General features: G+C 42.0%; 1 protein-coding gene across 2 annotated transcripts in view; it reads left to right on the top strand.

The window, feature by feature from the left end:
* Positions 1 to 5,652: 5,652 nt before the first annotated feature.
* The window catches only part of unc5cb (unc-5 netrin receptor Cb), a 171,125-nt gene continuing 150,588 nt past the window's right edge, over positions 5,653 to 26,189 (top strand). For both annotated transcript variants that reach the window (XM_041897796.2, XM_041897795.2), the window contains exon 1: positions 5,653 to 6,276. In XM_041897796.2, coding sequence (XP_041753730.1) covers positions 6,156 to 6,276 — 121 coding nt within the window. In that variant the 5' untranslated portion in view covers positions 5,653 to 6,155. The remainder of the gene's footprint in view (positions 6,277 to 26,189) is intronic.

Raw genomic sequence — 26,189 nt, 5'->3', positions numbered from 1 at the left:
AGAGGAATATATACAACAAAAGACAAAAAAATGAATAAAACTGGCTATTTACACAGACACACAAGAGTATACGACCGCACTGCTACGCCATCTATGTCAGTCGCCATACCCTAGCTCAAGACCAAAAATTTACAAGTAGGCTACAAAAAATAACACTAAAATCATTCCAATCCCGATTAAAATGCAACGGCTGTTTAGAACATTGGCTGGCTTTCTTTAGGACTATGCGGAGCATCGCGCAGAGAGAAGCTGCCAGCCTGTGCGCCTTTCTCTCACTTTAAGAAAGCAGAGAGCAGAGACAGTGCCAGACAGTTTGCTTTGCCGGTCAGCCATTTAGGCAGTGCGCCGATTGCTTTTAATTTGATGTAGGCATGAACTCGGCCCTGTAATCCTCAAAGCCAGCTTTTTTATTCACTGGTTACTTTCACATTGATATTGGCATTTGAAGTCAGCCTTGTTGTGACTTGATAGAGTGTATTATGTATCTAGTTCATGTTGCACTGTATGCACCGTTCCACAAGTAATGTCAATTTATGATGAGGTTGAGTAGTTGTTGACATTGTACATGCCGTTACACAGACCTTTATACCTAATATTGCGTTTTGTTTTGTTTTTGCTGTTCTCCAAACCCTGGCTATTCTTTTCAATATAGCCATACCAATTTGTGAACATTTTTGGTGGAAATGAAGAAGAGGATTCGACTTAAATCGGCAATCAGGAGTTGAAACAGTTACAAAGTGTCCTCCCTGCTACTGTTTCGGTAAAGAGCTGAGGAATAAATTAGAGGAAAAACAAAAAGAAAAGGAGAAACTTATTCAAGAAAGATCAAGTGTAATATATTATAAAAATAAAGCAAACTGGATGGAATATGGGGAAAAATGCACCAAATTATTTTTTTATCTTCAACATAGGAATGCTACCAAAAATAATTGAATGAAACTGTTTACAATTGACGGAGTCACCCATGATTCACCAAATGATATTTTGAAGGAGGAAACAAAGTACTTTAAGCATTTGTTTTTGTTTGAGTCGCCTCCATCTCCTCTAACTGAAGCTAATTGTAGAGATTTTTTTTCTATTGATAATGTAAAATTAACAGCCATACAGAAAGACTCATGTGAAGGTGAAATTACAGAGGAGGAACTTCTGGATGCAATTAAAGACTTTAAGTCCGGGAAAACTCCAGGGTTGGATGGCATACCAGTTGAGGTATACCAAACCTTTTTTGATATACTAAGAGGACTGTTATTAGCATGTTTTAACCACTCCTATGTAAATGGTAGATTATCTGACACTCAAGAAGAAGGTCTGATCTCATTATTACTGAAACAGGATACAAGTGGAAAATATAAAGATCCAGTCCATTTAAAAAATTGGAGGCCCCTTACACTTCAGTGTTGTGATGCAAAAATTCTAGCAAAATGTATAGCGCATAGAATTAAAAAGGTATTGTCGGATATTATTCATTCTAATCAGACAGTTTTTTTTACATGGAAGATACATTGGAGATAATATAAGGCAAGTATTGGAAACAATTGAACACTATGGAAAATATGGGAAACCAGGCCTGCTATTCATAGCAGACTTCGAAAAGGCATTTGATAAAGTACGACTGGGGTTTATATATAAATGCCTGGAGCATTTCAATTTTGGACAATCTCTTATAAAATGGGTCAAAATCATGTATAGTAACCCTAGGTGTAAAATAGTAAATAATGGCTATTTCTCAGAAAGTTTTAAACTGTCAAGAGGAGTGTAACAAGGTTGTCCACTATCGGCATATCTATTTATTGTGGCCATCGAGATGTTAGCTATTAAAATCAGATCCAACAATAATATCAGGGGAAAACAAAGGTGTCATTGTATCATTTACATTTACGTCATTTAGCAGACGCTCTTATCCAGAGCGACTTACAAATTGGTGCATTCACCCTATAGCCAGCCTATTTTTTTTATTTTTTATTTTATTTTTTTAGGGGGGTAGAAGGATTACTTTATCCTATCCCAGGTATTCCTTAAAGAGGTGGGGTTTCAAATGTCTCCGGAAGGTGGTGAGTGACTCCGCTGTCCTGGCGTCGTGAGGGAGCTTGTTCCACCATTGGGGTGCCAGAGCAGCGAACAGTTTTGACTGGGCTGAGCGGGAACTATGCTTCCGCAGAGGAAGGGAGCCAGCAGGCCAGAGGTGGATGAACGCAATGCCCTCGTTTGGGTGTAGGGACTGATCAGAGCCTGAAGGTACAGAGGTGCCGATCCCCTCACAGCTCCATAGGCAAGCACCATGGTCTTGTAACAGATGCGAGCTTCAACTGGAAGCCAGTGGAGTGTGCGGAGGAGCGGGGTGACGTGAGAGAACTTGGGAAGGTTGAACACCAGACGGGCTGCGGCATTCTGGATGAGTTGTAGGGGTTTAATGGCACAGGCAGGGAGCCCAGCCAACAGCGAGTTGCAGTAATCCAGACGGGAGATGACAAGTGCCTGGATTAGGACCTGTGCCGCTTCCTGTGTAAGGCAGGGTCGTACTCTCCGAATGTTGTAGAGCATGAACCTGCAGGATCGGGTCACCGCCTTGATGTTAGCGGAGAACGACAGGGTGTTGTCCAGGGTCACGCCAAGGCTCTTCGCACTCTGGGAGGAGGACACAACGGAGTTGTCAACCGTGATGGCGAGATCATGGAACGGGCAGTCCTTCCCCGGGAGGAAGAGCAGCTCCGTCTTGCCAAGGTTCAGCTTGAGGTGGTGATCCGTCATCCATACTGATATGTCTGCCAGACATGCAGTGATGCGATTCGCCACCTGGTTATCAGAAGGGGGAAAGGAGAAGATTAGTTGTGTATCGTCAGCGTAGCAATGATAGGAGAGGCCATGTGAGGATATGACAGAGCCAAGTGACTTGGTGTATAGGGAGAATAGGAGAGGGCCTAGAACTGAGCCCTGGGGGACACCAGTGGTGAGAGCATGTGGTGCGGAGACAGCTTCTCGCCACGCCATTCGTATGCTGATGATTCATGTTTTCTTTTAAATCCACAACTAGAATCCCTCCACAGCCTCATAGAGGATCTAGATACATGTTCTAACCTCTCTGGATTACAACCAAATTATGACAAATGTACTATATTACGTATTGGATCACAAAAAAATAACATTTTTACATTACCATGTAGTTTACCAATAAAATGGTCTGATGGTGATGTGGATATACTCGGAATACATATCCCAAATGAAATAAATGATCTCACGTCAATACATTTTAATAGAAAGTTAGAAAAAATAGAAAAGACTTGCTACCATGGAAATGTAAATACCTGTCAATTTGTGGAAAAATCAACCTGATTATCTCTTTAGTTTTATCCCAGTTGACCTATTTGCTTATAGTCTTGCCTACGCCTAGCGAACAGTTTTTTAAATTATATGAGAAAAAAAGATTCCATTTTATTTGGAACGGCAAGCCAGACAAAATTAAACGGCCTATTTATATAATGAATATGAATTCTGAGGACAGAAATTATTAAATATTAAAGCATTAGACCTATCACTAAAAGCTTCAGTCATAGAAAAGTTATACTTAAATCCGAACTGGTTCTCTAGCAAATTAGTAAGATTGTCTCACCCAATGTTCAAGAATGGCCTTTTTCCCTTTATTCAGATTACAACCTCTCACTTTCAGTTATTTGAAAAGGAAATAATCTCCCAAATATCACTATTTCTAAAACAAGCCATATAAAGTTGGTTGCAATTTCAATTTAATCCTCCAGAAACGACAGAACAAATAATGCGACAAATATTGTGGTTAAACTCAAATAAACTAATTGACAAAAATACTTTTTTTTTTAACAAAATGTTTAAAAAAGGTATAATCTTTGTAAATGATATCATCGGTAGGACTGGTGGAGTTATGTCGCACATGCAGCTAACAAAAACATATGGAAATGTCTGCTCTACCCAAAATTACAACCAAATAATTGCAGCCTTACCGCAAAAATGGAAGAGGAAAGAGAAAGGGGGAGAAAGTAAGGAACTTGTCTGTCGGCCTTGCATTAAAGAACATAATTGGTTAAGGAAAACTGTGATAAATAAAAAAGTATACCAGTTTCATTTAAGGACCAAAGGATTGACAGCCATCCCATATAGATTGCAAAATAGTTGGGAAGAGATTTTTAACGTACCGATCCCATTGCATAGTGTTTATGAACTGATACGCAAAACGACACCGGATTCAAAACTTAGAATCTTTCAATTTAAATTATTATATAAAATTATTGCTACCAATAGAATGTTATTTATATGGGGGATACAATCTTCCCAGCTCTGCAGATTTTGCTGCGAAGAGACAGAATCATTAGATCATTTGTTTTGGTACTGTCCATTTGTAGCTTGTTTTTGGACACAGGTCCAGGAATGGCTAAAGGATTGCAATATTTACCTGGAGCTAACCTTGCAGATAGCATTATTGGGTGATCTGAAAAGTCATAGTCAATTGATCAATAATATAATAATACTTTTAGCAAAAATGTTTATTTTCAATTCACAATCTGTATAAACAATGAGAATAGAAAGGTTCAGAACGTTTGTAAAACATCACAGTACAGTTGAAAAATATATGGCAAATAGAAATCCTATATGGATGGTGTTAAGAGATAGATGGGTGGTGTTGAATGGAGTTGAAGGATGGGACTAATAACAACTAACAACAAATAATAACAAGATAACTAATAATGTAAGCATACTGTGTCCATAATAAGTATATAGGTTGTATGTTGGGAGCTTTTGTGAAAGAGCACAGTTAGAAAGATATGGCATATAGAAGCAAACCGGATGGACATCATGAAAATGATTGGAGAGGTTGAGAGTAGAAGAAGTTCAGGAAAAAAAAAAAAGATATATAATTATTGTAAAATTGACTGTGTCCATAAAATGTAGATAGTAAGTATAAGCTGGAAGTAGAGGCCTAAGCATTGTTGTTCACTAGTTTACTCCAAGTAGGGAAAGGGTGGTGGGGTTGGAAAGTAATAAAGGGGAATATATATTTTTTAAAGGATATGTATGTGTATGTATATATGTGTGTATGTACTGTACATACACACATACATACATACATACATACATACATAAACATACATATCCTTTTTCAGTTCAGTTTTGAGATCCACCGACATCATTGCCGAAGGGTTAGCTGGATGTTTCTGACTGGTCTTGGAACTGTGAGGGCAGCCATACCCCGTTTGGCTCGATGGGATATGTAGTGATTTTGCCAACACAGCCAGATATGTACACAATCTTGTATTGTTAATCTTTTTTTTTTTTTATCAAGCTATGCTACATAGCACCAATGGCTACTCTATACTCGATAAATCCGTGGTCCTCTGTAGCTCAACTGGTAGAGCATGGCGCTTGTAACGCCATGGTAGTGGGTTCGATTCCCGGGACCACCCATACGTAAAAATGTATGCACACATGACAGTAAATCGCTTTGGATAAAAGCGTCTGCTAAATGGCATATTATATTATTATTATATAAATAACATCCATTCCGATGCTCCAGGCCGGGATTTGATATGGCCGCCACAGACAGGAGTCGTCGTATTTGGATTGGTTGAAGTAGCATGGTACAGAGACGGAGCCTTATCCAATTCAATTCTATCAGTAGAGCGCTAGGCGCGGTACTGAGGTTGCTTACACTGTCGCTAGACGGAGTGCAGAGCGCGGTAGTGGCAGTTACGGAGGACTTTGTGAATTTTCTGATTCGGAACATGAACTTCATATCAACAAGACATCGGCCCAGGTAGTCAGCTAGACCAGTTAAGCATTAAAAGTGAACAGATCAAACGGGTAATTTAAAAGGTTTTCATGCATACCTTCATATGACTGAGGGCGGTGCTCGCTCCTCATAAGACAATTTAATATCTGTCATATTTCAAAACTGTTTCACTGAAGTCCTTGAATTTGTTCATCCTCTACCCCCCCTACCCCCCCCCTCCCAGTTCTACCTCCCCGCCCCCCCCTCCTCGCACGGCTCTACCTACCCCTTCTATTCGTCAAGTGTGAGGCTCCGAAAGATTTCAATTGCAGCTGCTGCAAGGACTGTAACCGGTAGGTCCTTGGAACAGCATTTGATAGCCACTGGACTTGCCTCATCGCGGAGTTTTTGACTCCTCATCATGGGGTATAGTGGACAAACTGCAAGAAGTGGAAGAAGAGGAGTCACGGGATACTTACTGCAGATGATCACCATATCTTTGGTTTTGCTAATTGCCCTCGTGGATATCGGAGCTGCTCAAGGTAAGCTATCGAATTCATACCTGCATGCAGAAAAAGCAAGAGCGCTCGAGTGTTGTGCGGATGGCCGAAGTCGATCATTTGTACTGGATTTTTGCAACAAAAAAAAACATAGTTAGTTTACATAATAAATAAATAAATAGCCTACACTTGTCACTTTGTGCAGTCAACAAAAGAATCCCAGAGTCACATACCTTAAAGAGTGAAAAAATATAGTAATATCTGTACTATTGTGCGCACTGGGATATTTACACCGTCAATTACTGTTTCTTCCATATAGACTACTGGTATGTTTATTACCTAAGTGTAAGGCTATGCATTAAAAGGACACAACTTCAATAAAGCCTTCGCTTGGTGTAAACAGAACTGACCATACCAATTTTTGCTCAATTTTAAGATACGTTAATCGTTTTTTTAATTTTTATAAACGAAAGATTAGCAAGCTACACCTGAGTCATCGTAGTCACAATATTTTTCTTAAGACTCTACCTCTCTCTCTCACGCTGCACACACACACATACAAACACAAACGTTGACTTCAACTGTGCGTGCGGATCAGAGTGCGCGGGATATCTTATGTCCGAGACTTTATTAAAAAAAAGACTTGTCTGATAGTGAAGCTTCTCCGGCATTTTACATAGTAGCCTAGGCCTTATACAGCAATGGAAAATATTTTGTTTAAGTTACGTTTATTCTAACCTTATCAGCAAAATCCAGTTGAATAACTGCCCATGGAGGCTTGCTTATATTTCATCATACATTTTAGGGACACTTCGAAATGTACTGGTCCAATTTATGGTGTCGAAAAAAATTAACCTGCCTCCCCAACATTAAAAATTAATTGCACACCCTCCCCCCTCATATAGTTAACTCAAAATAATGTTTAAGACCACAAATAACAAAACTGTAGTGACCCTGTGTTTATAAACATGGATATAGACTTTGCCACTTAAGCATGCTTTTGTGGCACAGGTGATGCCACTCAGGGCTAAAAGCCAGAAGGTTGAGGGTTCACCGACCACCACAGACAAACTCACTCTCCCTGCCTGTTTTATTACACTACTGTGTCAGAGCCAGCTGCAGACAATGATCAGCTAGGGGGAAATAGAACAGGCTGCAGACAATGATCAGCTAGGGGGAAATCAGATTTTCAACATTTTGATGACATATTTATAATTATTTAAAATATATACAAGGAATTTTCCACCAACAAGTTTCTGTGCCAATGTACCACACAACCAACAAACAAAGCTTACCGACTTCGGACACTTCAATATCATGGTTTGTGTTTTCAACACCACAATAAATAGACTATGTAAATCTCGACAAACAGAAAATACATCCCTTCCTACCTTGTAGGCTTACCCAGTATCCAAATGTCATTAAACTTTTTGGTGTTTTGTAACAGATGTCTCTTTCCATTCATCAAATGGCACAGTTTGGATAGATTTTCTTTATTTGTCAGTTACAAAAATACATATATTTACACACAGTACACAGTACAAATATTTTTTTAAGTGACCGGGATTGCACAATAAAGTCGGGGACTTCTTTCCATTGTGGTCCCTATTTTTTTTACATAAATACAGTGCCTTCAGAAAGTATTCACACCTCTCGACTTTTTCCACATTTCGTTGTGTTACAGCTTGAATTTAAAATTGATTACATTTAGATTTTTTGGGGCACTGGCCTACACACAATACCCCATAATGTCAGTGGAATAATGTTTTTTAGAAATGTTTACAAAGTAATTAAAAATGTAAAGCTGTCAATAAGTATTCAACCCCTTTGTTATGGCAAGCCTAAAAAGGTCAGGAGTAAAAATGTGCTTAACAAGTCCCCTAATAAGTTGCATGGACTCACTCTGTGTGCAATAATAGTGTTTAATATTATTTTTGAATGACTTCCTCATCTCTGTACCCCACACATACAATTATCTGTAAGGTCCCTCAGTCGAGCAACCACAAAGACCAGGGAGGTTTTCCATTGCCCCACAAAGAAGGGCACCTATTGGTAGATGGGTAAACATATAAAAAGCAGACATTGAATATCCCTTTGAGCATGGTGAAGTTATTAATTGCCTTTGGATGGTGTATCAATACACCCAGGCATTACAAAGATACCGGGGTCCTTCTAACTGAGTTCCCGGAGAGGACAGAAACCGCTCAGGTATTTCACCATGAGGCCAATGGTGACTTTAAAAAAGTTACGGAGTTGAATGGCTGTGATGGGAGAAAACTGAGGATGGATCAACACCATTGTAGTTACTCCACAATACTAACCTAAATTACAGAGTGAAAAGAAGAAAGCCTGTACAGAATAAAAATATTATAAAACATGCATCCTGTTTGCAACAAGGCACTAAAGTAATATTGCAAAAATATGTGGCAAAGTAATTCACTTTTTGTCCTGAATACAAAGTGTTATGTTTGGGGCAAATCCAATACAACACATTACTGGGTAACACTGTCCATATTTTCATGTTCTGGGTATGCATGTAATCGTTATGAACTAGGGAGTTTTTCAGGATGAAAAAGAAACGGAATGGAGCTAAGCACAGGCAAAATCCTAGAGGAAAACTTGGTTCAGTCTGCTTTCCACCAGACACTGGGAGATCAATCCACCTTTCAGCAGGACAGTAACCTAAAACACAAGGCCAAATCAACACTGTATTTGCTTACACTTTTGACTTATATCTACTTGAAAATCTATGGCAAGACCTGGAAATGGTAGTCTAGCAATGACCAACAACCAATTTGACAGAGTTTAAATAATTTTGAAAAGAATTTTGAAAAGAATAATGGGTAAATGTTGCACAATCCATGTGGGGAAAGCTCTTATAGACTTACCCAGAAAGATTCACAGTTTTAATCACTGCCAAAGGTGCTTCTACAAAGTATTGACAAAGGATGTGAATACTTATGTCAATTAGATATTTCTGTATTTCATTTTCAATAAATTTGCACAAAAAAACAATGTTTTCACTTTGTTATTATGGGGTATTGTGTGTAGATGAGAGCACAAAAATCAATTTAATCCATTTTGAATTCAGGCTGTAACACAAAATGCTGAATAAGTCAAGGGGTATGAATACTTTTTGAAGGCACTGTACATATACTATGGAGTACCACATACTATGGAGTACCACAGTATGAGTCAGGCTTACCCAGGAGTGACGTTTTGATAACCATGTAAATCTCTCTAGGACAAGGTGACTTTTATCAATATATTCGCCTGTATTTACCCCCCAAAAATGAAACGCTAATTAGCTGCTAAAGAACTACAAATGCCATGATGATCTGGACGAGACTGCCGAATCGAGGCAAAGGTAAGAATCTCTGGATTAGCTATCTAATGTTAGCTAAATGTAGTAATTAATAAATTGGCAGAATGTCTTTAAATTGACAATTTTGTGAACTGCCTTGGTCATGTTTTAAATTGACACAATACCTGTTAGCAAAGGTGTCAGCTAGCAATGAGGTGCAAGAGCTTGCAGGGATATGTAATGATGTCTACTTTGATGCTAATTAGCATTTTCGATTCTGAGTGTAAATAGAGCTGAATATATTGATGAAAGTCACCATGTCCGAGAGAGATCAACATGGTTATCAAAACGTCACCCCAGGGTAAGCCTACACGAAACAGCCCTTATTTTAAGTGTTTCTAAAATCCCCTATGGGGAAAAATGAATGGTGGAAAAACAATTTCCCTGTTCGACCACTAGGTTTTATGGGTATTATGTCACATACACTGTGTGGCTCTATTACATAGATAGACATATTACAGAGATGCAGACAAAAAACTGCTCGACCTCCAGATGAGGATTAGGGGGGAGTTTAAGTACAATTCTTGCAAGCTTGTTTTAGCTGGTCTGTATCTTATTCTTTAGATGTTTGGGGCTGCTGGTGAACCATGATGTGCAGGCATAATCAAAGTGACACTGGACTAGCGCACTTGCCAGAGTCTTTAGGGTGTATTTAGCTAGGTTTCCATCCAATTGGCGACAGATTTTCATGTGAATGTTCAAAAATCTGCATAAAAACATTTTCCCATCAGAGTTGTGTTTCCATCAAATTGACTTGTTGTGGATAAACGTCTGGGCATAAATACATAGTGCACATAAAAATTACTTTTGCGGATAAATTCCCATTTGTAGGTATAGCGAATGTGCCCACTCTGGTATTGGCACTTGCGCTCTTGCCAACAGCTCGCAGATACAGTGCGGGTATAGCCTACTACATGATGAGATTATTATGGACAAAAGTGCAATATTATTTTTATTTGTCAAACGGCAGAATATGTCACCAGAATAAGACCCTCAATATTTATTGGAAAGGAGCATCAAGATGACCGTGCACTTTCACCACCCTGTGAAGTCCCTCATAACTTATTTCATCTGTAGCCTAATAAACTGCATGCTTTCCCATGATGACATTACATTTTTTATCCAACATGTACTTTACTCGCTTAAAAAGGTTGGATGGAAACCTGGTTAATGTCAAGCCATTTTGAGGATGCTGGAATTATATTTTGGACAAATGTGTGCATGCCTACAGGAGAAGTAGCCTAATCAGATTAAAACATTGTCACTGGTTGTGTTTATGCCACATATAGAAGGTAATACATTTTTAAAAGTTAAATGATACATATTTAGGCTACATTGAAGCGTTAGGTTGTAGGTGTGCGAGGAATAGCCGCTTGAATTGGAGAGGCAGAGCGCGCGTTAAGGTTTCCTGAATAACTGGGCCTGCCTTGAGCATATGTAGCCACATTATTATAGGACGACTTGGGAGAATGATCTGCAACAGACACCACATTCAGTATCTGAAGTACAAATACAGCCAGACTGGCCTGCTACTCTGCCTTTCTAGACCTTATAAACTGTCCAGAGTAGACCCACAACTGATCCAAATGGAATAAAACATTCGAATCACAGGGCTTTTGCGCCGTTATTCAAATTACATTTTCACTGCAACCTAGAGTAGAATTTTGAAAACTTGAAAACAATAATGCAATTATTCATTGCATTGTGGTGTTGTATGCTAGTCCAGGCAGGATCATTATGTTGTCCCTAAACAAGATCATGTCTTCACTGTTCTTTCATGCTCAATGATGCACCTGGCCACACTGCTGCCTATCAGCTATTCCTATTTGTTCTTGTGGATTCATATTGAAAATGTATGCAGCTTTGAATGCTTTTATGTGTGGAATGATTGCTAGTTAGCCTATTGCAGATCTGGACAAACGATCCACTTAGCACTATTGTCACTATGAATGGTGGATAGAGGGCAGGATAGACAGACTGGTAGACTATATTGACCTGTGGTATAGTAAAAGTTAGCGCGGAAAGCGTAGTGCGAAAGGGAAGTACCAAAACACCTTGCTAGGGGATGTACATGCAAGCGGATGAGGAAATGTAGCTAGGATGGAAGAAATTATATATTAAAACCTGCAAAAGAGTGAATGTAAACCAGGGAAAAACGCACTACACTCCCCAAAACAAAACAAAAAGTTTGACAACCCTCCCCCCAGTAAATTCCGATCTGTCCCTTACCCACATTTATCATGTTGTTGCTACAATGAGTTAGATCAATCTTATCATTGGATTTTAATGCACTCATAGACTTTCATAATGAAGTATAGTTGTCGCCTATTGTTGTGGATTTTCATCGGCCTTCATTTTCCTCTCTTCCTTCCATTATTCTCTCTTTCCTCCATCACTCACTCTTGTTGAAAGGATGGTGAAGTTCAGGGTCATAGGCCAATGCCTCATCCATCAGGAGAGTTGCTCCTCTCACATCTGTTGTCCTTGGTTATTCACCTGCTGTTATCTGAGCAGTGGTAGGCCCACAACGCTGAGGCTAGAGTCATTGGTCAACAGTAGTATTGGAAGGCTTTATTGGTTAGATACAGTATAACATTTCAACGGTTGAATGTTATTAATTAAAGTTGGTTCTGATTTTTGTTTTGTGTAGGCTTCTATCATTCTTCATTTTTTCCTGCATGCTGCCATTTTATTACAGTATATTAAAGAATGTTTTTATGGTGTTGTCACACAGTAAATAGCAGTCAATCTCAAACAGCATGCAGACAGCATTGAACACCTAAACCCATTTACCAAATCCACTCCCAACTGAGCTGGATTGTCTGTCAAAGAAAAAAGGGCATGAAACCATCCCCTAGTGTGTGTTGAATGTGCATTCCTGTGTGTGTGTGTTTTCCTCAGGAGGCAGGTGGGTGGCCTCTTTCTTACCGTAGATGCGTTGTGAAAATCCCGAACACATCCATGCACACATAATGTAACAATGGAAGTAATGGTGTGAGGATTTTTCACATTTCCTATGTCAGAACTCAGGGCTTTATTAACACAGACCCAGCTGGAGGAGGAAGGAATGTTTTTCCAACAGTTTAACGAGTGGTTTGGAAGTCATGCTTTCGCCCTTCATGCTCTAGATCAGTCCAAGAGTCCCTTGCAATCTCAAATTGCAGCCCTAACACCACCATTTCAGATGATCCATACAGGGAAAAGGGTCTGTCAGCAACCCAATTCAGTCTGTCCTGGCCCCAGCCCCTGCCCCAGCTCCCAGCCACAGATCCTACCCCAGCTCCCAGCCCTAGCCCCAGCTCTCAGTCCCAGGCCCCAGCCTCAGCCACAGCATCACAGTGACTCCTACATAGTTCATGAGGAATGAGCAAAGGAGAAAACTGAGGATGAAAAACAGCGTGGCTCTGGTTTCTAAAGGGCAGGGCTGGGATTACATAATGGCCATTCCAGAACCCCGGAGAGGCCCGTGTCATTGACTGGAGTGGGAACACGAACCAGGTCGTTCCCTGTCCATTAAGAAGTCGATAAGCTTGGAGAACATTGTTTGGGGCTAATTAATGGCCCTGCCTTTTTTGGGCACTGATGAGCTGCCTGTGCACATTTCCACTGGAGGGTCTCTTCAGCACAGAAGGACTCACCCGGTTGGTGAATAGTTACCCGGCAACAGCCTCTTCTGCTCTGCTTTTGCTCTCACAGGCTTATCCGGTGTCTCCCATGCCTTTGTGCATTTCAGGGGAATGTTTTGAGGTAGTTGATAGTATGGGATGGACTCTCAGCATGGTAGCTCCTCATGGTGAATTTAAACCGGCTGTGCTTCTTATTAGTCTATGTTTGAACTTGTACTCTTGACAAGGTAATCCACCTAGCTTGATTCCAGCAGAGAGAGAGAGAGTGTGATAGAGAGAGAAAGAGAGTGAGAAAGAGAAAGAGTAGTATGGAACTTCCATTTGGAAGGGCTCCCTCTCCCTCTACTCCCAGCTGGCCAGCTATCAGGGAACAGGGGTTGAAGAAGACATCTTTTAATCTACTGAACTCTTGACAAAGCAGGAATGGAGATGTGAGGTTGCCCAGCCAACAGCCAAATGCTTTACAATTCAGGGACAGTAGCTTGATTGTCAATAAATCAGAGAGATTTATTTCAGCATTTCTTTCTTTCATCACATTCCCGGTGGGTCAGAAGTTTACATACACTCAATTAGTATTTGGTAGCATTGCCTTTCAATTGTTTAACTTGGGTCAAACGTTTCGGGTAGCCTTCCACAAGCTTCCCACAATAAGTTGGGTGAATTTTGGCCCATTCCTCCTGACAGAGCTGGTGTAACTGAGTCAGGTTTGTAGGCCTCCTTGCTCGCACACGCTTTTTCAGTTCTGCCCACATATTTTCTGTAGGATTGAGGTTAGGGCTTTGTGATGGCCACTCCAATACCTTGACTTTGTTGTCCTTAAGCCATTTTGCCACAACTTTGGAAGTATGCTTGGGGTCATTGTCCATTTGGAAGACCCATTTGCGACCAAGCTTTAACTTCCTGACTGATGTCTTGAGATGTTGCTTCAGAATATCCACATAATTTTCCTTTCTCATGATTCCATCTATTTTGTGAAGTGCACCAGTCCCTCCTGCAGCAAAGCACCCCCACAGCATGATGCTGCCACCACCGTGCTTCACGGTTGGGATGGTGTTCTTCGGCTTACAAGTTACCCCCTTTTTCCTCCAAACATAACGATGGTCATTATGGCCAAACAGTTCTATTTTTGTTTCATCAGACCAGAGGACATTTCTCCAAAAAGTACGATCTTTGTCCCCATGTGCAGTTGCAAACCGTAGTCTGGATTTTTATGGCGGTTTTGGAGCATTGGCTTCTTCCTTGCTGAGCGGCCTTTCAAGTTATGTCGATATAGGACTCGTTTTACTGTGGATATAGATACTTTTGTACCTGTTTCCTCCAGCATCTTCACAAGGTCCTTTGCTGTTGTTCTGGGATTGATTTGCACTTTTCGCACCAAAGTACGTTAATCTCTAGGAGACAGAACGCATCTCCTTCCTGAGCGGTATGACGGCTGCGTAGTCCCATGGTGCTTAGAACTTGCGTACTATTGTTTGTACAGATGAACGTGGTACCTTCAGGTGTTTGGAAATTGCTCCCAAGGATGAACCAGACTTGCTGATTTCTTTTGATTTTTCCATGATGTCAAGCAAAGAGGCACTGAGTTTGAAGGTAGGCCTTGAAATACATCCACAGGTACACCTCCAATTGACTCAAATGATGTCAATTAGCCTATCAGAAGCTTCTAAAGCCATGGCATCATTTTCTGGAAATCTCCAAGCTGTTTAAAGGCACAGTCAACTTAGTGTATGTAAACTTCTGACCCACTGGAATTGTGATACAGTGAATTATAAGTGAAATAATCTGTCTGTAAACAATTGTTGGAAAAATTACCTGTGTCATGCACAAAGTAGATGTCCTAACCGACTTGCCAAAACTATAGTTTGTTAACAAGAAATTTGTGGAGTGGTTGAAAAACGAGTTTTAATAACTCCAACCTAAGTGTATGTAAACTTCCGACTTCAACTGTACATCCCAGCAAATACATCCACCCTGCTGTCACTCCGGTATGGAATTACACAATATATTGAACTAAAAGTCTAATATGTTAACAAGATTTAAGTACATTTTTACTTAAATCAGGCCTATTTGATACATGAGATAAGCTGCTTCATAACGAAGAGCAGTGTGACGCCAACCAAGCCTCTCTGTCATCTTCAGACACTGCAGCTTCAGATACTGTGCAGAGGCAATCTAACCAAACCCAATCCATGGAGTCTGTGGACACAGCCATTAGCCACTTTTTCCACGACTTTCCTCCCAATACTTCATACTTCACCCCCCAGTGCTCTCTCTCCCTCTCTCCCCCCACTCTCTCTTTCTCCCTCTCTTCCTCCTCTCTTTATGTTGTGTCCTCTAGAGGTTTATTTTCGGAGAGAAAAGCTAATGGTGTCTTTAAAACGTATTTGTCAAACTACCAGACAGGGTAAGAGTTTGTTATTTTTTTAAGTGAAGGGAAACTTAGGATGGAGACGTAACCACACACGCAGAGGCACACACACACAACGTGCTTACACACACACTCTCACACTCGTATTTCAAGATTGATCACAGTGTGTTTAAAAAAACGGGGCAAGTGAGAATGTTATTGCTATCATTATTACTAACCGTTTCCCCAATTGCCTGACAACTATGGTCCCAGCGGTGCTGCTAAGGTTACAGCCACTGCGGTCACTTCACAAATGCCGTCTGTATGCACAATGAGCACATTGTACCTGTGGAGGAATGCTAGCGAATTACCTAAGACCTTTTGGTAATGCCTAGAAGGTGACAAGATCATGCAGTTTGTACTTTAATGCCCATATTTAATTGAGGGAAAATGAGACTCAGTAACATACGCAACATAGCTGATGGCAAAGGGCAACACCCAACGCTGTGTATGTCATCAGAAATGGCCTCCCGGCGCCTTTTCCTCAGGCGGATGATATCAGAAAAACATGCTGTTTGTTGGCTCTACTCCAGACGGAGTGTGAGTGTGGTTCAGTGTGATAATTACTGTGAAAAGAGGCTGCTGAGTTTGTGTCCCCACACCTGACATCACTTTCTATTTTTGTTGAAGGGAAAAGGGTATATGACTGTGGTGCTGTTGAATCCGGATATCTCCAGCTGTGCAGATGCTGTATCATGGGCACAGTAACGACTCCCAACATCCTCTGTCGTCTGCCTTATTCTCTGAGATACAAAAGAATGGAGAGGCGGAGGGAGGGAAGAGAGCAGAGCGATACAGTAGAGAGGAGAGAGGAAAGGCAAACTGGAGAGGAAGATTGGAGAGGGTCAAAGAGGACAGGGAGTCGAGAGGGAGAGGGAGACGCTGAGAGGTTGAGAGAGATTCGAGGAGGAGATGACAGAGAGAAGATGAGAGGAAAGTGTCATTAATCACCCTGCAGTTTGACACTCTAAACTACAGGGGAGCGTCACAGTGCAAGATTCACTTCTATTAGCAGTGCATTAGCAGGGCCCAGCACAAGTAGCAGCACTTGACAAGCAGGCCTGTACCAGAACGGCTGACCTCTGTTTCAGCACAACGGATACTCCTCTTCACTACCACCCAGAGAGCAGAAAGCCTCCCATTCACATCACATACACAGAGCTGAAGAGTTGTGTATAATGTGTGCCTGTGTGTGTGTGTGTGTGTGTGTGTGCGCGCCTTTGATTTGACCAGTACTCAGTGTTTGGAGTGACACAGTGCATTAGAGAGCTCAGTGAGCTAACATTCTGTCCTACTGCTATCACCTGAGGACTGTGTCCGATTTTGCCTTTTGACTACATATAGTCACTGAAAATGGTTATTAAAAAAGAGCACCTGTACTTAATCGACCCAGCTACCTGCTTTGATAAGGGATGATGATTGTGATGGTCATGTTGATGGTTACCTGTGCTCTCACGTCTGTTTTGGAGTGAATGCCAGATAATGGCTCTCCCAATTTGAGGTGGTTAGTGGCTGGTAATTTGACATTCAGAGGGTGAATCAGCTAACACCAGAGTGAGTGTGCTGAAGGATCCCAGGCGAGGAGAGGAGAGGTGGTGCAAGGGTACACTACAGCCCCCACTCCACATGGAGACGCAAATTATTATCAGAGGGGAGAGAAGTGGAGGATCAGAGGGAGACAGGGAAAGGGGGAGACAGGGAGAAGGAGAGAAAAGAGAGAGGGGGAGAAGTGATTTCCAGTTAAGTGGCCCTTCTCATGCCATTATAAGCAGAGGGACTGACAGGGCACATCATGAGTGAGTACAAGGACACACTCCATCCTCTGCCCTTTAATTTGCCTTTCTTCTCCCTGTGGGCCCCACTGGGGTGCAACCACAAATGTCCTGTTGCTTTTCCATCTTTCCATGCCCTTGACAGGAGAGCAGCCAGGGGACAGGACAGGTAAAAGGCAGGATTTTATGTGATCTTAGGTGTGCTTTCAATGTTGTTTGTTGCTACAACATTTTGGTGTTATGTGACTAGCCATGTAAATCTGTATGTGCTTAATCCAAGCCTTTTGTCATTCATTGTCATGCTACATGTTCGGCATTGCAACAAACACAACTGAATTAGCTAAAGCAAGTACAGATCTGCTACATGGCTGACATGACACGGGATGGATGGTTTGTAACTGTTTTGTTATTAAAGAGATACTTCAGGATTTTGGCAATAAGGCCCTTTGTCTACTTCCCCAGAGTCAGATGAACTCCTGGATAAAAAATGTATGTCTGTGTGCAGTTTGATGGAAGTTGCTAACTAGCGCTAGCGCAATTGCTAACTAGAGTTAGCGCAATGACTTAGAGGTAGTTCCGCGAGCCAATGCTAACTTCCTTCATACTGGACACAGAGACATAAAACTTGTATCCACAACTTCATCTGACTCTGGGGAAATAGATAATGGGCGTCATTGACAAAATCCCCAAGTATTCCTTTAACATATGCACATTGTTGTTTATGAGTTGACTGACAGGGAATTCGGAATATACAATAGATTCAACTCAAACACTCATACTCCAACACACACTATGGAAAGTACTGTACCTGTATGTTTAGAACAGTTCTTGAGCCACTGTATAACTCACCTGGTGAAATACCCCTTTCTGCCTACCACAACTTACATAAACAATAAGAGGACACGCAATCAAACTGATGTCCTCTCCTATAGCTATGCATGTTAGTTTACCTTTTTTAAGAGGATTAGGACACAAAATAGGCGGAGTAAGAGTGGGGGGATTTGGGACTGAATTGGAATGCTGCTGGCACAGGGATGTTAAACACAGGCAGACACTATAAAAAGCCCCAAAGTGCTGATGAGCACCAAACAGCCGCGTCAGTCATATGGCTGTTATTTCCCCACTGTCCTTTAATGGTGTTCCTTTCAGACTCCTGGCGCTGCCTCACCCCAGCAGGTACACTACAGTAGGCTATAGTACTGTACAGACTGGGACGTAGCACAGAGCTACAGTAGGTGGGGAAATAGAAATACTATGTGCCGTGTCATACTTACTATGCACCTCAGACCCCAAACTCCACAGGATACAGAATCTAGGCCTACAGTGAGCATACTTCTTTTTTTTTACTTTCAAGAAAACTACAGCACCATCTTTCTGTTGAGCTAAAGTCGTTAGAAAGTCATTGTAAAGTCATGCAGTTCAAATGAGAAAGACCTGGGTATAGCTCCCAGTAGCAGCAGCAGGGATGGCCTATCTGAGCTGATGGGTGTGTTGACTAATCCAACACCACCACCACCACACAGTATGGAGCAGAGCAGGCATCATCTGGATCCAACTGTACTGTACACCACCACTATGGAAATCCTGCCTCCTCAGAGAGCTGCTATCAATGCCTATGTGCCGTCTATGATTGACAAAGCTAAACCTTTAATCCGGGCACCCAATGTCTTCTTGTGCAGACAGCTAAAGCTTGCTGATTTCACTGTGGAACACTAGGAGAAGAACATAACTCAATCAAATGTTAAAACCCCCCAAAGAATAGAAACAGCATTAATCCATGATATAAGCCATGTATCTTACTGCCTGATATTTTGTTAAGCTTAAACACACTACGTCAGATACAGAAGATGTAGTAAACTTGGAAATATAATTATATTTCTATGGTAATAAATTGTCACGCCCCACCAGCACGTTATTTCCTGAGTTGTCCGTGCCTAATCCTTTTCAATTGTAGAGACATTCTCCAGACATGGGTCTTGGTAGTGTTGTGGTGTATGTACACTGAACCAAAATATAAAACGCAACATGTAAAGTGTTGGTCCCATGTTTCATGAGCTGAAATAAAAGATTCCAGAAATGTTCCATATGCACAAAAAGCTAATTGCTCTCAAATGTTGTGCACACATTTGTTTACATCCCTGTTAGTGAGCATTTCTCCTTTGCCAAGATAATCCATCCACCTGACAGGTGTGGCATATCAAGAAGCTGATTAAACAGCATGATCATTACACAGGTACACCTTGTGCTAGGGACAATAAAAGGACTCTAAGGACAGTTTTGTCACACAACACAATGCCACAGATGTCTCAAGTTTTGAGGGAGCGTGCAATTGGCATGCTGACTGCAGGAATGTCCACCAGAGCTGTTGCCAGAGAATTGAATGTTCATTTCTCTACCATAAGCCACCTCCAATGTCGTTTTAGAGAATTTGGCTGTACGTCCAACCGGCCTCACAACCGCAGACCACTTGTAACCACACCAGCCCAGGATCTCCACATCCGGCTTCTTCACCAGCGGGATCATCTGAGACCAGCCACCTGAGCAGCTGATGAAACTGTGGGTTTGCACAACCAAAGAATTTGTGTACAAACTGTCAGAAGACGTCTCATTGAAGCTCATCAGCGTGCTCGTCGTCCTCACCAGGGTCTTGACCAGACTGCAGTTCGGCGTCGTAACCTACTTCAGTGGGCAAATGCTCACCTTCGATGGCTACTGGCACGCTGGAGAAGTGTGCTCTTCACGGATGAATCCCGGTTTCAACTGTACCGGAGAGATGGCGGTTTGCTGATGCCAACGTTGGGAGTGGGGTTATGGTAAGGGCAGGCATAAGCTACGGACAATGAACACAATTGCATTTTATCGATGGCAATTTGAATACACAGAGATACCGTGACAAGATCCTGAGGCCCATTGTCGTGCCATTCATCCGCCGCCATCACCTCATGTCACAAGGATCTGTACAAAATTCCTGTAAGCTGAAAATGGCCCAGTTCTTCCATGGCCTGCATATTCACCAGACATGTCACCCATTGAGCATGTTTGGGTTGCTCTGGATTGACGTGTACGACAGTGTGTTCCAGTTCCTGCCAATATCCAGCAACTTCGCACAGCCATTGAAGAGGAGGTTGGACAACATTCCACATGCCACAATCAACAGTCTGATCAACTCTATGGTGGTCACACCAGATACTGACTGGTTTTCTGATCCACGTGCCTACCTTTTTTTTTTTAAAGGTATCTGTGACCAACAGAAGCAAATCTGTATTCCCAGTCATGTGAAATCCATAGATTAGGGTCTAATGAATTTATTTCAAATGACTGATTTCCTTATATGAACTGAAACTCAGTAAAATCTTTGAAATTGTTGCATGTTGCGTTTATATTTTTGTTCAGTGTATATCAGCATCGAGGCAGCGGGGGGACGGGGGCAGGGAGACATGGGGGGAGGGAGACATAGGGGGAGGGAAGGAGATATGGGACCAGTGCCCTTTAGTGGAAACATGAGATCAGGAGACCCACGCTCTGCGTTTCCTGTTTAACGTTTATCAGCATCTCCCTCTCTGTTATTCCTGGGCTCTTAAAACGCCTGATGAAAGGCCAGCACAGATAAATGTTTGTGCCTCCTTGTTTTTTTATGGGGCTTAAATGAGGGACATACTCCATTCCTCCCTCCATCCTTCATTCCTATCCCAGCTCTGTGATCTCACAAGCAGAGTTATGGTTTCGGGTTTACATTAGAGCTCAATGGAGGCAGACTGGGGATGCTAGAAGGACATTGTTACTTCTACATCCCCCTACACTAATTCATCGTCTTACTGTAACTCCAATAGTGCTGTATGTTGAACGAGGCAGGGGGTGCAGTAATGGGGAATGAGAGTAGAGCTATGTAATTGTCCAACCTGACCAGGAAGGAGTAAGTGGAGTTTGTGGTGGTGTGTGTGTTGTAGGGTGTGTCTGCGTTATCTAAGTAAATAACAACTCTGTGTCTCACCCCTAAATCCCTAAGGCTGGTTCGGGAGAACATTAACCACTGCAGAAACAGAGATTACTCCTAGATCTGTCCTGCTAAACATTTACCCGTTTTCCCTGGGACCCTCCCCCCTCACACACTTTAACCCTGACCTGTCTAAATACAGTCTGTGCTTCTGTATGCTTCACACACTGTGTGTGTGTGTGTCCCCCGATAATAACAGAGTCTGACCCAGGGAGGAAAGTCTACTCTAGATAAATCTGTGAGAATACCAGGCCGTTCATCCCCAGGAAATCAATACTTCTTATAATTCCCCTCATTTTTCATCCATCTGTTATCTACAGAGCTGCCAAACAGACTTTTAAACAGAGCAGGCCATTATGACCAAGGCCCCATTCAATGTGTGCCAGAATGTCAATGTGTAATGGTCTTGTTTCCTACTCTGTTCAGTGAGGTGCTAAATTAAAGTCCTCTGCCATTGGTTTGCAGTGTTGTGGGTGAGTGTGTGATCTGATCGATTCTCCTCTCTCTCATGTTATTGACTGAGAGAGAAGAGGGAAGGTGACGACTTGATGTTGAATAATGTTCTCCACACTTTTTAACGGAGACTCAGGAACTCACCATTAGAGGCCCAGCCACTGAAATAAGCTACTCTGCATATTCCGCACATATTGCATATTGTTTTATTCCTCTAATGTGTTTTTAATGCATCTCGTCTGTGTGTGTGATGGACCCCCTCCCCAAACTCTGACCTCTTTTCTCTTTTCCAGTTTGGGGCTTGTTACTGTAATTCCACTATTACTTCTCAGCTCAAAATGGCTCTTGGGTGTCAGCACTTTTCTGTGTTTGTATAGCATGTGTTTGTGTGCTGGTGTGTGTGCCATATCTCTGTGATCAGTCCCCAGTGGCTGGATCAGCTAGCTGGCAGGCAGAGTTAAACTGGGCCAAGCTCAAAGGGGCTCATTTAAATGGGGCCCAGTCAGAAACCCTATTGCGAAGGGTTGCTTTACGACTCCACTTATTCTGGTTGTGAACCGCATTTTCATAAAGTTACAGTAAGTCTGCTCGCTAAATAAAGGGTGTTTGTACTGTATGTCTCCTCAGACACGCAGTCAGGAACCAAAGTGTAGACTACTGTTAAATCTGAAGCTGTCTGCCAAATTAAGGGCTTCATAGACAGAGAGTTTCTTTACTCCATAGCCCCAGAGAGACACTTCTTGTACCACTTAGTCCAGTGGAATGAACAGCAGTATGGAGATGAGGTGAAAATGACAGAAAGCTGCACATAAAGGGCTAGGTGGAAGTAAACATCATTACTCACAGACCTGGAAATTAGGTCAGGGTCATGTGTTTGTGGGCTCTAATGGTCCCACAGAACCAAAACTGTGACAACACTTTCCTCTGAGTCTGTTGGGGGAAAGAAAACACAGGTAAAGTTTAGAATAGCATAAATCTGAGTAGTGAAGATATTCTCTTTTTGGTGCGATATTGTATGACCTTTTTCAAATGGTAGGTCATCAGGGAGTCAGTACACAGAGGCACCCTATAGCAATCATCTGCGCAGCACATATTTTGATTCATACTCTGAGGAAAGTATGGAAATTGTTAAGGTAGGTAGAGGGTAGAATGGGATAAACAGTCCAGAAGTAGCTGACCAAACAGAGAGCAGGAAGAGGATGAATAATGAATGTTGTGATGATCAAACCGGAACAGAAACAAACACAAAATTGCTATTTTGAAGGTCAAAGGCTAAGGGGACTGTAAATAGAGTCTAGACTGTCTGAGGAAGACATTTCTGAAGCCTTTCTGTTCTGTGGTTTTATGCAATGCTAAAAGGCAGTGTACGGGAACGTACATAAAAACAACTTTGTTGAAATGATTCCAAACAATGTTTATTTGGTTTTACTACAGATTTGTATCAGTTATTTTTCAGAAGCCTCCAGCCATCCATTCCCCTTGATTTTTATAGAAAATAGGTTTGTTATAGAGGAAGGAGGTTTGTGTATGGAATAAATGATTGATATGAAATGAGATGACAGGCTTATTCCTGTAAGTCCAGACCCCTATAAACCATGACCCCATACAGTAACACAGCTGTAAGAGAGCCAGCTCGCCAGTGTAAACTGATACACCATAATAGGTTGCTGTAGATATGCTGTAACATGTGCACCGGAAACCGATAATTCACTGGTGACACACAAAGCGTAGGGGTTCCCAGGTTTTTAGGCTGACACGGACGGGGTAAGCCGAGTTGGCAGGTATGAGCTAGAGGGGTTACTCACCGCACCACCGAGAGGTGGAGGGGGAGGCCACGCACCACGTCAACGGTTGCCGTATGAACGGTTCATACCTTGCAATGTAAATCACACCTCCTGAGGAGTTTCCTCCGGTAGCCACCTGCATAAATCCTACCCTACACATTCCCTTACTCCTCTCATTTGCAAAGGAACACATTACTAAATCATCATGTTTTTGTTTTTACAACAAGACTGCATAAACGTACAAACTTTCAGGCGGTTACATTTTCTGTGTTTTATTGCTGTTATTCCATGCGAGATGTTTTATTGTGCAGCTCGGCTCCAGCGAGCGCAGGCTCCGCCAACAAAAGCACAGAGACAGGACAGAGAGGAAGACTAGAAAGAGGAGGAGAAGGAAGATGAGAAGGAGGAGGAGAGGAAGGAGAAAGAGATAGCACAGCCGGTTCTCCTAAGCTGTGTGGCTTTAAGAGGCAGTTTGAACAGGACGAGCGCATCGTGGACCCAGCAGGATCCAGACACATTAACCACAGCTATTCTGGGCTGCTTTGTTCATAGAAAGAACCTTAAGTCTGGTAAACAAGCACAACAATGTTGAAAGAACTAATCTGTCATAGGGATTGGGTTGCTTTTATTTCCACCCACTCAAATGCATGTGTTTGTTTCCCTTTGTCGTCTTTTTGGGAATGATTGGGTATGGAAATCCGGACCCTTTTGTATTTCTGTCATGTGGAGCAGGGGCGCAACTTTGGTTTGAGAAGTGGGAGGCTTCTGTATGGTCCTAAAGCACACCGTTGCCTCGTTTTGTATGACATTCCAATGATAAAACTGGGGGGGGGGGGACAACAATGCAATTTCAGAATGTGGGGGGGACATGTCCCCCCCCAGTCCCCAGTGAAAGTTGCGCCCCTGATGTGGACTATTAGATACTCACACAACCTGGTTTTGGTTTTAGGGGGGCATTTTTCTTGTTGACAGTTTGTTTCCACCATTGATTTATTCTGAGAGACTATGGCATGAGAAAACACGAGCTCTAATATTTAACATTATAGCTTCCATTTGGGTTCTGTTCCTGTTGTTTGTTTTAATAAGAACTTGACAGAATGCAGTGTAGCATTTCCGAAATGTCCATGGAGCATGTCAAATCCAGGGAGCGTCAATGGTCAGCCCTGTATAGTCAACGGGATAGTCAGCGGCTGACAGTGTGAGTGGAGTGGACAATCTAAGACAGTCCTGAAAACAGACAGACAGACACAATGTGGGTATCTGGTGAACAAGAGGGAGGACAACAGTGATGAAGAGCATGATGGATGTGTCACACAGAGGGGATGTAACGGTCTAACGGTCATTGGCACCACGTCCCCTCTTCACTGCCTGTCACATCTAAGCAAACTCTTCATTTTTACTTCTCTCTCTTTCTCTTTGTCTTTGGATGACTCACTTGTTTTGCTTCCTCTTCTCTTTGAGGAGAGAGGGAGGGTGACGGGAGGGCAAGTGTAGTGTCAGGGTCAGCAGACAGGGTTCTTTTAGAAAAATGCTTACAAGATTACATCTGTTCGGCCTTGCTCTAGTAACATGGCCCAAATGTGGCGCCTTTGTATAGGGGTGGTCTCAGGGGAGCAAGGCAGCCATTTTAATTAAATAAACTGCCAAACAGCAATAATGGTTCCCCCCCGCCCCTTTAAAACTAAGTGATAAGATTTAAAAAAAAGATTATGAGCCCTTGGCTGGGCTGCGGCGGCCATATTGTTGTGATGTGTGTTTACATGGGTGGGAGGTGTTTACGCAATAAACTTCTTCTTCTATATTTTTCTTATTTTTCTTCTTCTTCTTTCTTCTTTCTTCTTTCTTCTTCTCCTTCTTAACTTAGCTACTGGAGAAGCTATGAAGCTGTGGATCCAGAGCTGTTTTTGCGGCTCTATTTTTCTGATCTCTGGGAGAGCGCTGATAATGACTCTCTAACTAGCGCCACACTCCTTATCTTCCAGTTGGAGCGCCGCTCCCCTGAGGTGGATAGTCTCAGCTTTGGTGAAAAAAGTCTGTACAGTGCCTTGGAAAAGTATTCATCCCCCTTGGCGTTTTTCCTATTTTGTTGCATTACAACCTGTAATTTAAATTGATTTTTATTTGGATTTCATGTAATGGACATACACAAAATAGTCCAAATTGTTGAAGTGAAATGAAAAAAATAACTTGTTCCAAAAAATTATAAAAAATAAATAACGGAAAAGTGGTGCGTACATATGTATTCACCCCCTTTGCTATGAAGCCCCTAAATAAGGTCTGGTGCAACCAATTACCTTCAGAAGTCACATAATTAGTTAAATAAAGTCCACCTGTGTGCAATCTAAGTGTCACATTATCTGTCACATGATCTCAGTATATATACACCTGTTCTGAAAGGCCCCAGAGTCTGCAGCACCACTAAGCAAGTGGCACCACCAAGCAAGCGGCACCATGAAGACAAAGGAGCTCTCCAAACAGGTCAAGGACAAAGTTGTGGAGAAATACAGATCAGGGTTGGGTAATAAAAAAATATCTGAAACTTTGAACATCCCACG

Source organism: Coregonus clupeaformis, chromosome 15, assembly GCF_020615455.1.
Source record: "Coregonus clupeaformis isolate EN_2021a chromosome 15, ASM2061545v1, whole genome shotgun sequence".
Classification (NCBI taxonomy): domain Eukaryota; kingdom Metazoa; phylum Chordata; class Actinopteri; order Salmoniformes; family Salmonidae; genus Coregonus; species Coregonus clupeaformis.
Note: the sequence above shows the minus strand (reverse complement) of the source record. Positions and strands in the feature narration are given on the sequence as shown.